This window comes from Gobio gobio (genome assembly GCF_949357685.1).
Source record: "Gobio gobio genome assembly, chromosome: 2".
NCBI classification, from domain to species: Eukaryota; Metazoa; Chordata; class Actinopteri; order Cypriniformes; family Gobionidae; genus Gobio; species Gobio gobio.
The window spans coordinates 39,727,664-39,743,103 of NC_137098.1; the positions used below are offsets into that span (position 1 = coordinate 39,727,664).

Genomic DNA, 15,440 nt, shown 5'->3' on the forward strand with positions numbered 1-15,440 from the left:
GTGATGGCAGCACTGCTTCTACAGTCAGGCAATTGTGGTCGTGCTACATTGTCTCTCTTGCCGTCATTAACTTAAATGGAGCCCCCACAGGAACCACTGGTCTGTTTACGACCCTGAAGCAGACTGCTAGTTTACTAATGGAAGGAGCCTCACCTAAATAAAGCTTAATGGCTCATTTAATCTTTCCTGTGGTCACATACAAAGACTAGAAATTCCAGCTCACTGGGTTGTTTATATTTTTTTCTACTTTATGAGTCCTGCTGGAAATTTGGGAAGTTCAGGTTTTATGGGCAGGAGATATGGTTATTTGAACATTTAGAGATGAGCATAGTTCCTGTTGACTAAAGTGTTGATGAATTGTTTAATACTGGTATTGTGTGTGTGTGTGTGTGTGTGTGTGTGTGTGTGTGTGTGTGTGTGTGTGTGTGTGTGTGTGTATTGCCTAGGCTACATAATGTTTAGTGGTATCTTAGTTGGTGTACTTTGACTAAAAATCTTTATTCTGTCTTTTTGTCCTTTTTTTAGGCTTTTGTACAGTTTAGCCTTCAATGCTCGCTTTCTTAGACACCTCTGGTGTTTAATCACCTCTATGAAGACTAAAATGATCACAGGGTGAGTCTTCCACATTGTTCTTTTCCAATGTCTATTTCTTGAATATAATATATAATAATGAATCCATTTTTCTTCATTCTTTCTCTTTTGTGTAGCTCTATGGTCCCCTTGTTGCAGGTGATGTCCCGAGGTTCTCCAATGTCTCCGGAGGACTCCAACAGGATCATCCCTCTCTTCTATCTCTTCAGTTCACTTTTCAGTCATTCACTCATCTCTGTGCATGACAGCGAGTTTTTTGGCAGCTCAGTAGATGGTAATAACACCTATTCTGCAGAAATGTACTAATAACTGTCCAGAAATATATTGAAGTATTTCATAAAATACATTTAAACACATCAGGTCATTTTGTTCTTTGCGCCTTCTTTTTATTGTGAGCTTGTTAACATTGTTAATATTTTTTAAATGGAATGTTACACAATGAATGTTTCTCATTGCTCGCGCAGGTCAGAGCCAGTCGTCGATGATGCCCTTCTCTCTGGTAGAGTTGGTGACATTGTCTCGGTGTTTGCGGGACGCGTGTCTGGGAATCATTAAGCTTGCCTATCCAGAGACTAAGACGGAGCACAAAGAGGAGTATGTAGCAGCGTTCCGTAGTGTCGGGGTGAAAACCAACAGCCAAGTACAGCAGCGCATTCAAGCTCAGCAGAAACGATGGGTCCAGCTCTTTAAGGTGATTTCCTCTATATCTAATACTCTCTTATTACCTAGCTGATGTTAATGCAGAATTCACTTCCATTAGGTGTTGTAGTTGAAAGGAATTAAACTTAACCAGTACTGAGAAGATTCTCACTAGTACTTATTCAACATTCATTAGCGCTGATAATATCTCCAGAGGATGATGGGCGTTACTTTTAACCGGGCGCTGTATTAGCAGTCCTAACAACGTCTTTGATGACCTAATTAGATGAGTTGACAATTAATGAGGCGAATAGTCTTAGCATCTGTTATGGCCATCAGTGCTGATCAGCCAGGCAGGAAGACCACTCACTCGGGAAATTAATAGGTTGTTTGCCAAGACTAAGTGAGCTGAATAACGGCATTAGGATATTAGTCAGCTGTCTTGACTCTGTCTACCTCCATCATCCTCTTCCTCGTCTTCTTCCATCATGTTCTTACTTCCATCCACATGTCAAGTTTCAGCTTTTTCCTCATTATTTATGTTTGTGCTTTTGACAGCTCATTGACCTACTTTTGTCTTTTCATTTAACTACACATCTTTTCTATAGGTTTGTAGAGCTTTTTCAACACTGATAGTTCAAAATGAAAGTCTTTTATATGATTATACATTACATCTCAGTACATATGTGTCTCCAGTATCATAAAATAATTTAAAAATTAAATAAAAAGATTTTCCCCTTGAATGAATGACATCATTACGATTTTTTTCTTCTACTGATCTTACACATTTCTCCAAACTACGATTACTGCTATCTAATCCTGTTCACGTAATTTGGAGAAAAGTTTAAAATAAAAACTTTTCCAGTTTTTAGGCATTTTCACTTTTCAGGCATTTTCACGAGGGGTGTAACGATACTCTCATGTCACAATCCGATACATATCATGATACTGAACTCATGATATGAGGATATTGCGATATTCCAAGACATATGTTAAAAGGTTTACAAAATATTTACTGTTGATTAAAATGCTAAATTTAGTATTACATTGGGGGTGGAAATGAACAGGCTTAGACTTGGTGCCGGTAACCCAATGCACAGGACAATGGTGACACCAGAATAAAAATATTCATGATTCTGAAGCTGAAAATACAGAATTAAATATGTTTGCACTCTGTCACTGACTAGATATTTAAAATAACGTAGGCCACTTTTTACTGGTAACATAAGACATTTGGTATTATCAGGACCCACAAATATTCCCCCATTGCATTATTAAACATTATATTCAACATTATATATAGTAGTTAAATGTAATACTGACACTAAAACTTTTTAATTTGGGAGAACTATACACAATACATATTGTCACTATCCACGACACATGTTGCATTTTTGTATCGCGATATATTGTGACACGATATATTGTTACACCCCTAATTTTCACACCTGGTTCGTTTGGAGCATTTGTTTTCGGAACCTGGTGTATTTTCTCCCTCAGTTGTATTTGCTTAGGCATACATGAACAGAGTAATCACGCTCACATCTGCACTATAATAATCATTCGGAGAACACCTGAACGAGGGTGTCTTTGCCTAATTGAAAACAAACTCTGCAGCAGTTTGCGTATGGAGAGAAAATAATTCAACCTAGTGGACCAATGAACCTAGCAGTATTATATTATAATTAATATTTGGAAATGCGTTACAAAAAAAGCATTGTCTAGTTCTGTGGGTGGGCACAGTTGATAAATAATGTAATTTATCATTTTGAGCGGCAATCCAGACTAATATACATTTATGCGTATGTGTAACAACAGCTAGTCTGTGGAGCTAAATTGTCAATCCATATTGATGGATGGCCACTATGAGCGGAATCCCAGAATACAAACAGGTGCACTCTGAAATGAAAAACTAGAAACAGATCCTAAGTCAGGGATAGGCAACATCAGTCCTGGAGTGCCACTGTCCTGCACGGTTTTGCTCCAACCCTAATCAAACACACTCTACAGAATTTTCTGTACTATTCCAGCAAGCCTCTTGTTCTGAGAAAAGCACTTTTAAAGACAGCCTTTTGTGTGCTGTACTGACTCGACCAGTGGAACCCAAACAATAAGCTCTGAAAGATTTCCACAAAAGATGGCGGAAAACGCCTCCTGTCAGCTAAAACGACCCATTAAAGAAGTACAAGCAGGAGAAACGCATTTCCCAAATTGAATGTGCAATTTACAGTCAGCTCTAACGCTGTTGACCCCTCACACACTAATGTTTGCCTCCAGCCATGGGCCGTCCCTCTGGATGTTTTATCACTCCTATTGTCGAGCTATCTATTTAATTGAAAGAAGTTAATTGAATGAAAATGATCAACTAAGCTTGTATTAATATTGCTAATGGAACTTTCTTCTTGGCCCTGTTTGGAGAGAGATGTCACCGCAGGAGTTTTGGAGAGACCCATTAAGGCCTGCACTTAACCCGATGGGCTAATTAACCAATGCTTATTCATTCCACTTAGACAGGAAGAGCCTTCGGACCCCCTGCCCCACAAACCCACCAGTAACAGAGTTTGCACTTGCCGTTATTACAGACTCTCTGGCGTTAACATTCCTTGGTCAGATATTGATAGGCATTCTCTAGAAATGGCCTGCCAGACGTTTGTTTGACTCTGTAATCGGAGAAAATGAGTATTAAACAGAACTGTAGATAAGTGAGTTCAGATGAAGTGTTTAAAGAGAATGAAGACTTAGAAAAGACACGTTTGGTGAATTGTAGTGCAGGTTTTTTTTTTTTTTGCACAAGTGAGTGTGTGTATATTTGTGTCCTGATGTCAACAAAATACATACTTGGGTAGTGCAGCCTGCTTCCCTTTTGGTTGCACTATTATATAAGATATGTTATCCTAATTATATTTATTAAAGAAATAGGACAAACACATGGGGCAGATGCTGAACTGTTAATGACTACATCATGTTTTTAGAAGCTTAATATTTTAAAATGCTTTCAGAATTTACATTAGTTGTTTTGTGTTTTGTTTTCATATATCAGCCTTTTTTTTTTCTTACTTCCACTGTTCTGATTGTGAATGAACATTGTGCTAAACATTATTTTTGAAATATGTTAGGTGATTACCAACCTTGTGAAAATGCTCAAAGCCCGAGATATTCGAAGACCATTCTGTCCATCGGGTCATTGGCTGTCTGAAGAGGTCAACATCAGGGCAGACAAGGTAAAATTAATTTAAGAAATGTAATCAATGATTAAAACCTAATAAACATAATTACTAGTTTTGCTGTCTGATCAATCCAAGAATGACGTGACTGCAATGTTTTTGATTGATAATCATTAAAGACCCAGTGAGAGCTGACTAGTTAGATTTCGCTAATGAATTGCAAGTGTTTGCATTTTTAAAGAATAAATACAATTTATTATGAAAGTGTAATTATTTAAATTATTTAATTTATGGGTGCAGAGCAAAGCCAATATTTTTATATGTAGCAATGGCAAAATTATTTGTATCTGTATTTGGATGAAGCCAAATGTGGGTGGGACATAAACTGAGAGTTTGTCTAAACCATACAAAAAGCCGGTTTTAAATGTAACCTTGTTCCCTTCATCATTTGCATATAGCAAGTATGCCTTGCAAGTATGATTCATGAAATATTTTTTTTTATTTTTCCAAAATCTTTTAATAATTAAATACAACATTGATAAAAATATTATTTAATAATACAAAAAAATAATACTTAATGTTAAATAAAAGGAAAAAGTTATTTAGTACAGTGTGTTTGTTAATAAAAAAAATCGGTCCTATTGGTCAGAAACTACAAAAACAAATAGAACCCACTATAATCAGTGATACTAGTGTCTACACCGTATGCCGCGCAGTGTAGGGACGAGTCACAGACACAAACGTTCTATTTCTTTGACGTGTCCAGTACAGATAGCCTCATGCTGTTGCAGTGCACCCGGTGTAGACAGTGTTACGTCACATGATGTCTGCTTGCCAGCTCCAGTAAGACAGAAAAAACATTATGTATATTTTAATAGATATTTGAAATGGTAGACAATGTGTATAATGCAGTTTGTTTCTCTTATAAAGCTCTGATTTCTGAGAGACACAACATACAGAAACTGCAACGCGACTGATGGTGCTGTGCTCAGAGTTTACACATTCACTTTACACACTTAATATTGCGTTGTAATTTTAATATTTTTCTAAAATATTAGGCTATCACCTCGCTCTGTTATCTAGCAAGCACAAGTTTTTTTTCTATTATTCTTTAATTAGTTAAGAAGTTATTTTCCATGCCTTTCTAAATAAAATATATGGCTTTGGGCACGTCCCTTATATAAACAAAAATACATGGATCTAAATAAATAAGTTTAAATATGCATATGTGTAGACTCACTAATAGCTTGTTGTGAACTGACTTGCTTTGTATATTGTTTGTGTGTAGGTGACTCAGCTCTATGTGCCCTCTGCACGACATGTGTGGAGGACTAGGAGAATGGGACGTATCGGACCGCTTCAGTCCACGTTAGATGGTAAGACTTGTACATATGGAGAACAACCATATCTAGATTGAAATGTAGTGGAACACAAACAAAAACATGTAGTAATAATGACATGGCTTCTGTCAAGCAATTTCATTCCAAAGCAAGAACACTCAAGAGGGTCTTAACGCTTACTAGTACCAGTGTGTCTGATCTTTTCCATGCCACCCTGGAGCATATGTGCTTAAAAATTCAATTAGCCTAAGGCTGGACACATCTGGCTGCCTTTTTGTCTGGACCTTTTTCATTTCCCTAAATGGACTAGTGAAGGTAGTGACGAATGGCTCCTGTATTGACCATGCAGCGCCATATTTCTCCACCAAGATGGCCCCTTGATGGCTGGTTTGTGGAGAGAGAGAAAGGACTGACTAATTGAGTAGGATCGTTCCACCATGCAAGCAACGTATTAGATGAATGGCACTTCTCATCTGCTGCTATGGCAGTTTTTTTTCCCCCTTGGTCAAAACGTTTGTATAATACAAAACAAACGTCCCTGTAATGGAGGGAGAGGACAGGTGGATGGGCAAATCGCTGCTGAGTTAATTAAAAGTGTGTGGCAGGAAAGACAGAGGGGGATTGAGTGATCTTTAATGGGATGCTCTGTAAATATCGCATTCAGCAAGGCTGGAAGGAGACCTCACTCAAGGTTGTGCAAGTGTACAGATGCAAATTAAGTAGGTCTTTTGCAACAGACATCATTGTCTTGTGCAGGTTAATTATCTCTCTAATAATTTACTGCACATCGTTTGACCTTGTTGTGAATGGAAAATATGTGGATATACACTACCGTTCAAAAGTTTGGGGTTAATTATATTGTTTATGTTCTTGAAACAAGTCTCTTATGCTTATCAAGGCCCCACCCATTTAATTGATCAAAAATTTATATTGAATTATTACGATTTTTGCCATAACAACCGAGCAGCCCTAATTTAGAACACCTTATCTATTTTAGTGTATTTTAAAATGTAATTTCTAATATGCTAATTTGGTGCGGAAGGTGAGGAAGAATTCTTGGTTTGACTGGTAGTAGTATATTTGTTTGGATGAGGAATTCTGTGCTTATAGAGTAAATTGCTTATCAGTTTTGTATCTTTTTTTTGTCAATGTAAATTGAACAGCAGATTAATAAATTATTGGTTAGATTCCTATAGGTGAAAAACACAGTATTGGGGGTTGTATAATTTCATTGTATTTTTAGATGTTTAGTTTTTTTTGCCCTTTTTATTAATTGCGCAATTTAGAGGGAGGACAAGAAGTGACAAGTATACAAAGGGAAACAGGAAAAATAAGGAGATATTCAGAGATAACTTGAAGAATAAAAGTTTAACAATTTTTTTTGTCCCCATCACAGTTGGACTGGAGCCTCCACCATTGTCTGTATCGGAGGAGAGACATTTGGCTATCCTCACTGAACTACCATTTGTTGTGCCCTTTGAGGAGAGAGTGAAGGTAAGACAGCCATTACTGGTATAATATGGAGTCCGTTTCATGCTCAGCACTGGTCTAAACATTCAGTGATCTGTGAATTAAAGAGAAGGTTGAAAGCTGTAATTATTAATTTGATGGCATTATGTTTTACAAACTCTTTCATGTGTTTTTGTGCTTTAGATAAGAAACATCAAAAGTAATATATGCTCAAATTTGAATCTGTTAAGTGACTTTAATCGGCTCAACTACTTTCATTCTTTTCTTTTTTTTTTTTTTTTTTAGATTTTCCAGAAGTTGATCTATGCGGACAAGCGGGAGGTGCAAGGAGAGGGCCCTTTTTTGGATGGCGTTAATGTCACTATTCGGCGGAACTACATCTATGAAGATGCATATGACAAATTATCCCCTGAGAATGGTAAACAAGGCAAACCTACTCCTTCAAATATGCTGAAAGCTCTTGTAATAAAAAGTGATTAGCACACAGAATTGATGTTCATAGACACTGGGAAGAGACATTAAAGGAATTAGATACAATAATTTATAGCAGCTATCAACAAAAGCTGTTTTGATGATTTAGGGCGAGGCGTCTTGAGTGTAAGAACTCACCTGAGAAGTCCGGTTAGTTGTGTGGAACCAGATATTTCTAGATGACAGAACATTTGGTCAAATTTTAGTGTTTGTTTTATTTTTAAATCTTTTTTGGCAAATGTATTGTTAATATGAATTCATTTTCTGTATTGATTTTTCACAGATATTTTGAATTATGCATTGCATTGCATTTTGTTTGTTAAGGGAAATGTCTGTAAACATAATGGATAATGTCCTGGATAACATTTCTTTCTTGTGGTGCATGTGGAACATTCTAAATACATTTGTTTATTTCTATTTCAGAACCTGATCTCAAGAAGAGGATCAGAGTTCATCTGCTAAATGCTCATGGGCTAGATGAAGCTGGCATTGATGGAGGGGGAATATTTAGAGAGTTCTTGAATGAACTGTTGAAGTCGGGCTTTAATCCTAACCAAGGCTTCTTCAGGACAACTAATGAAGGGCTTCTCTATCCAAGCCCCACTGCAGAGATGCTTGTGGGAGAATCCTTCACCCGTCATTACTACTTCCTTGGCAGGATACTGGGAAAGGTAAGACCGCTTTCGCAAGGATCACGTGATGTATTGCATTGGACTATAACATTCTTTATTTCAGTGCAGTGACACAGAGACCAAAGAGCATTACGAAATCAGTTTAATTACCTGCTACACCTGTTCACGATTTAGTTAACACATTTCACTGCAAGTTAATAATTTAATAACACTTGCAGTGGCTTGTCTTTTTAATTTTTTTTCTTAGTTGTCTAATTTGTCTTTCACTCACATACACTTTCAAACACAAATAGGGTCATTTGAATCAATGTTGAAGGTCAAAGGTCAGGTTCAATCAGTGGTCTCAGGCTGAGTAGCTTAGTTAAATCCTATGCGTTTGATTTACGAGGTCACTGGAGTTTAAAGTCAAGTTTATATGTGGCCTTTTGATCCAAATAATTTTCCTTTGTCTAGGTTTTTATTTTTGAAAGTGAATTTTGTAAATTACCTTTAATAAACTTCCAAAAAAAAAACTAGAAATGTATGGTTGCATGTAAATTAAATAGTTTGCTCATAGTTACATTACTTTGTCTAATTGTATGAGGCCTCAAAGTAGTTTATAGGAACTTTAATTTAGCTACAGAAATGACAGTTTACTGTTTCCTAGCATTGAAGGCATCTGTATATACACTAGCAGTACATCGTTTTTGTAAGAAGCAGGATGGAAATCATTTGATATAAGAAGTGCATGCTAATTTCTTAATGGTTAAAATGGTTCATATTAAGTGGAAAATATTTTACAGTAAAACCCCTAATGATAACTCTTTGATTATCCTAATTTTGCCCAGTGTTTTCCTAGAATGGCTACACCTTGAGTCACAATTTATTGACGCTATTGTTTTGGCCATCTCTTTTGTATGCCTGCTAGCTGGTATTTATTAGCCGCTAATGTTTTTAAAGTTTCATTAATGCATATGCCCAGGATTGTTTATCACAAAGCACATTAACTGGGGGAAGGGTAGATGAATTACCTCATGCCAAGAAGCTCGCTGCTCAATTAGGCTACTCCATTAGCCCATGATTTCCCGTCTCTGTTTGTGTAGCCATCGCATTTGGCCATGGACGCTAAATCAGCTAGCGCCATAAATAACCGGATCCGTGCCGCTGGTAATAGAGTTTTGATCTGTTTTACAGTCACGGGCATCAACACTACTTGTGAAGAGGCAATCCAGGCCACTTATTAGAGAGCTATAATGAACACACACACACACACACATACACACACCTTGTACGATAGAAGGGACATAACTGAGCTCCTTCCCTGAGGAATGGCTGGCCCCACCCTCCCACTTTCTTGATCTTATTCCATTCAATTGCCCCCACTCCTTAGTAATGGGCAAAGCAATTAAGGTGACGAGATTAATTTGAATTTGACTTTCAATTAACCCTCCTTCTCTCTCCATAAATATGTGAAGGAATGGCAGACTGAGTGGGATATTGATATTTGTTTAGTGCTGTTATAAAGCTGATCTGTATAGATTACAATTGCGTCACTGTAACTCTGGTGGGGTCCACCGAAGACACACACACACACACACACACACACACACACACACACACACACACACACACACACACACACACACACACACACACACACACACACAAACACAAAAAAAACGTGTCAATTTCACTGTGATACTTTGCAATTTTTTTTTATTCTGCCGATTGTCACCATGGTAATGTTATCTAGCTAGCTTTGGTCAAAGGTTTTGTCCAAACCTGTTAGTAGTAGTTGTTCTGTTGTTGTTATTTGTGGTGGGGTCATATATTACATTAAATCTAAACTTCTTGCCTGACCGGACCAGCTGTAAAAAATCGTGTTGAGCCCTATACTGTTAGCTTTGCAGCCCATATTTATGTCAGCAGGTTTAATAGAGTTTAGACAGCATTGCAAATGCAGATTTTGTGTGGTCCTGCTCTAACCGGTGATTTACAAGGAATTGGAGCCCTAGTCATTTACAAGGGTCGACACATCACTTTGCTTATTCATTAAATATTATGATTTTAAGCTTTTGATTCATTTGATTTATACTTTCGCCTACCATTTAAGAAATATAGTACTCCCAGTTCCATTCAACATACAATTCTTTTTTCATAATTATTTGCATTATTAGGTTCAGTCTAAGAAACTAACCAGGTTTACATTTCACTGCAAGTTATATTCTGTATATGACTGTGTATGTGACAAATAAAATCTTCAATTGCCGGGTGCATTATAGATCATGATGTAGATGAAAATGGTGTTTTCACAATATTGGAAGTGGATACTTGGAAAATAAAGGCTAATTATTTAAATATTGAGGCATGCTACGACCATTTAATTGAAGACTAACCCTTGTGTAGCTACACATGCCCTCAAATACGAACTGAGTCACAGTCACACACACACACACACGCACACACACACCACTTGTTCTGCAGTTCAACAAGCAGTGCTTAACTGTCCCTCTTCAAAGGGCAACGGAGAGGAAAGAGAAGGTCAGAACTCCTGATTGATGGCAAGTGTGTTAAATTTTTTATTGATTCTTAATGCTGTAAATTTATAAATTTATTTGGCAGAAACAGAAGGCAGCTGCTAAGTTGTTGGCGTTTACTCTCCTGATGGTGCCACAATTTGCATTAATTGCGTTGCCACTGCACTCACTTATATTAAAAGGCCTGGCCATTCATTAATCCTTTTTATCCCAAGTCATTTTGGCACAATTTCTGGCAATAAACACCCATAAATAACTTGAAGGTTTGAAAAATAGTCTGCGTTGTGCCTCCATATCCTTATTGCGGCTTCTTCCCGGGAGCGACGTTATTGATAGGTTTCAGGAGGGCGCAGCACATATGTTCCCACAACAGGGCTCATGGGAAGAATGTTGCTAAGTGGATTATTTTGCATAAAAAATGCCCCATGTTTGAAGTTGCACGATTAACCTGTGTTTAGAAAATGCTCTGATTTACAGCCTGCGTGTGTGTTTTAGATGCATGCATTATGGAGATTTGGGAAATTTATAATCCATTTAGCTTATGTGGTTGAGGGATTTTAGTGCAATCATTTATTCAAGGCCTGTATATTTTAATGTCCTCAGATATGGTCTTTTTAGGACTGTTGGAGTACTTTAGCTTTTATGACTCGCCATCTTTGTGCTTCCTAATGGAAAAACAAGTTAAGGATACAGTTGATGTTTTTAAAGTTTGAGCTTCTTCAAAATAAAGTGTTGTAGTTTTTGGGGAAGATTAGCCTACAGGATGAAGATATTCTCACAATTTTGCCACTTAGCTCATTTTAGCTGGCTGCACATTACACAGTGTTTAACAGTCCTGGAGGTCATATTTAGTTAAATATATTTCTCTCTCTCTCTCTTTTGTCTCCTAGGCGCTGTATGAAAACATGCTAGTGGAATTGCCTTTTGCCAGTTTCTTCCTGTCCAAAATTTTAGGCACCAGTGCAGAAGTGGACATCCACCATCTGGCCTCTCTAGACCCAGAGATGTACAGAAACCTGCTTTTCCTCAAGAGCTATGAAGGTGACGTGGAAGACCTCGGCCTTAACTTCACTGTGGTCAACAATGATCTTGGGGAGGCACAGGTGAACAACATGTCTTTTTTCCCCCCTTTTGTGCTCTTTTGTTTGTCTTTTGTGTCTCCTCTCTCCATCTCTCGTTCTCTGGCATTGTTAATGATTGATCTAACTGTTGTTAGTCTTGGCTGATGGAGATAAAGCACGTCTCTGTCTAGATCTTTCTAAAATAACTTCTCTGTTGACCAGCTCAAACATACCTGCTGGGAGAAAACTGTGTAGCATAATACTGTGTAGCAAGAACTAATCACTCAGCATGATATCTAGTAGTGCCACTCCTCACTTCCAAACCTATGAAAACCACCTCAGCCTGAGGTGTATTGAGGGAAATTGTGAGTACTCTTCACATTTAATTAAAAATTCAGATTTTTTTTCTCTTTTAACAAATGGTTAATGAAAGGTGTTAGTAACAATTATTAAATAACAATTTAATTAAAAAGACAAACTGTATGCATAATATAAAAAATATAAATTAAATTAAATAAAGTTATGACAAGATGGGGAACAGGGTGGTAGCCTAAATAGCAACTAGCTAGTTTAGGACCAAATTATAATTGTTACTGATAAACTTTTATTTTGCTTGAATGAAAAAAAAATGGATCACTTTTATAACCAAGGTAAAGTAAAAGTAAAGTTTTATTTACTTTCCCCTTCATTAGGTAAAGGGTGTGCATGTGCACTCATTTCCATTATGTTCCTCAATTGCCTTCAACACTTTCCTCTGCAGCTGTACTGTTTCACTTTCAACATGGAATTAAATCATCACTGAACCCAGGGAAGACAGTGCCTGTCACACTTCCATCTATTTGTGTATTTTCCAGGTGGTTGAGCTCAAACCAGGGGGAAAGGACATCCCGGTAACCACAGCCAACAGGATAGCCTACATCCATTTAGTGGCCGATTACCGTCTGAACAAACAGATCCGAGCACACTGCCTGGCCTTTCGACAGGGCCTGGCCAACGTTGTCAACCTGGAGTGGCTGCGAATGTTTGATCAGCAGGAAATTCAGGTAGCACACACACACACATACACACACATACTTAGATTTATGCTAAAAATGTGGGAAAGGGCACGTGTCTAGACACAAACCAATCGGTTATGTGTCAGAAAGCATTAATAATAATAAGATCAACAGATATTATCACCAGATGATATTAAAAACTCTCTGTCTTTTCTTCACCCCAACTTTAAACTCTTATTTGTGGTCATTTTCAGGTACTGATTTCTGGTGCACACGTGCCCATCTGTCTGGACGACCTGAAGAAATTTACTAACTACTCAGGTACTACAAGCACACCCATCAGACTTTTTTATCACTCTCTTCGTTTTTTATTTTAGGTTTAGCTTGATTTACTAGCCTTTCTTACTTTTCTTCCAGAAATGTCAGGTTGCTGTTACATTTATTTTTATTTATTTTTAATGGATAGCCAAAACACGCACAGGTCAAGTGTGAATTTGTAGTTTATTAAAGTGCCCCTATTATGCTATTTTAAAGGTTCCTAATTTTGTTTTGAAGGTCTCCTACAACAGGTTTACATGCATCAAAGGTCAAAAAACACTTTCATTTTCTCATCACATCACATCACATCACAACATTTTTCAATGATCCTCAAATGACTCGTCGGATGAATCAGTCTCTCTAAATTCCTCCTGCTAAAGTGAGCCTGCTCTGCTCTGATTGGCCAGATGGCCCATTCTGTTGTGATTGATCTACCGCATACAGCGAGTGTTTTGGAAGCTAAACGTCCATTACCATAACTTAACTTCAGCTGAGGCTTCCTCAGTCCTCAGCGATTGTACACACTGTAAAGACAGTAACGATGACATTGAGTTTACCATATCAATCCAAGCGAGTCCGATGATGAAACATTGGAAGAACTAGTTATTCAACCCAAACCTCCATCGCAAGGATGACATGAGCAGGACGTTTCTCAGTGATACATGCTGAAGGGCTGGTCAAGTTGTTCGCGGGCGGACAACGTACAACATAGCCGGGCATTATGCAAATGTCTTATTTAGGAAAGTAGAACTGTAACTCGGTGGGATTCGAATAACAGACAACTCGTTCCAAGACGGTTCTGACTCTGAGTCGATTCTTTCTTTTAGAAGACAATAACTTTATTTATCGACTTTACAACTTTGCACAACGTTTTCATTCACAAACCGCTATATTACACACTGCATGAAAGAGAATATTCAAAAAAACATAATAGGGGCACTTTAACTTCAAATTCAGATTTTGTGTAGTGTACTATTCCAACTTTAAGTGTTAACTCAGATGCTTTGACTTTTCCTCTACTTAAACAGGATGTACTAAAAAGGTTTCAGATTTGTTTAACCATGTTTTGCACTAAAGCTCATATCTGAGATCCAGTATTATCTAATAATTCAGAAAGTTTTAGTTTTGCAAGACTTATATTTATTGTTTATTATGCATTATATTTTGTTTTGTTTTTCTTAACTGTTGCTGCATTACTCAGGTGGTTATACAGCAAATCATCCAGTGATCAACATTTTCTGGGATGTGGTGGAGAGCTTCAGTGATGAGGAGAAACGCAAGCTGCTCAAGTTTGTGACAAGCTGCTCACGACCTCCGCTCTTAGGCTTCAAGGTCAGTGACATGACAAACCCTCTAAAAATATTATTTTTATTAACTTTGGGTTGTTTGAATTCTTTAAAGATGAGTTAATGTTTTATCTAAGATTGTAAGGGGCCTTAGATGGGTTCACTGGAAAAGTGAAATGTACAGACATAACCCAACCCCGTGTCTGAGCTGCATCGATATGACTTGCACCTCTGTTATCACATATGGAGTTCAGCTGAAGTTCATGCCAACTCACACCTGCTTATGATTTTGTCCCAATTTCTATATTTTTATTCAATAAAGTTATCAGGATCCCCACCACAAAGACGTCTACTCCCTGCAAGGTGTGCTGCCTTAACGGAGAAATAATGAAGTGAAAAAAATATGTTTTGTCGCAGTATATCGTCATTAATTTACACAAGGGTGTATGAGCAAACAGGCTCATTGTAACAAATCATTTTCACATTATAACAGCCCTCAGGATAGGCCTTATCTTGGCCTCTATTTGTGCTAGAGAGGTTGTGACACCTAGCATTGTAATTTTATTTGAAGCTTTTCCATGTGCCACTGGGTGTGTGACATCCATCTGACTGATAAAATGCCCTGTTGAACTTTAAATGGCTCTTGCTTGATGTTGAATGTATCTAGAGTGTAGTCAAAGGCCAGAAAATGAGGATGAGAGAATAGCATCTGACAGTAAATAAAATACAGAGCTTCAGTATTGTCTCAATCTCACGAATGCAAGTCTTTTTCTTGGTGTGTTGTGCTGCTTATACTGAGCAGAATCTGGAGAACAGAGAAATCATTAAATGTGTTTTTATGCCTGCCTTAGACTAACCAAGGACAGTAATTGTCATTTCATTGACTTTATTAGATATTTTAATATCTGTCATCAGTTTAGAGCAGATTACTTTAGCCTGTATGAATTTGGGTGGGGG

General features: G+C 37.5%; 1 protein-coding gene across 1 annotated transcript in view; it reads left to right on the forward strand.

Moving 5' to 3' along the window:
* Positions 1-15,440, forward strand: part of ube3c (ubiquitin protein ligase E3C) — a 29,196-nt gene that overhangs the window by 10,514 nt on the left and 3,242 nt on the right. Inside the window, exons 12-23 of the mRNA XM_079811001.1 lie at positions 526-612; positions 708-865; positions 1,056-1,282; positions 4,347-4,451; positions 5,683-5,770; positions 7,131-7,228; positions 7,490-7,622; positions 8,099-8,346; positions 11,714-11,926; positions 12,739-12,927; positions 13,134-13,200; positions 14,399-14,529. Of these exons, the coding sequence (XP_079667127.1) occupies positions 526-612; positions 708-865; positions 1,056-1,282; positions 4,347-4,451; positions 5,683-5,770; positions 7,131-7,228; positions 7,490-7,622; positions 8,099-8,346; positions 11,714-11,926; positions 12,739-12,927; positions 13,134-13,200; positions 14,399-14,529 (1,744 nt within the window). The remainder of the gene's footprint in view (positions 1-525; positions 613-707; positions 866-1,055; positions 1,283-4,346; positions 4,452-5,682; positions 5,771-7,130; positions 7,229-7,489; positions 7,623-8,098; positions 8,347-11,713; positions 11,927-12,738; positions 12,928-13,133; positions 13,201-14,398; positions 14,530-15,440) is intronic.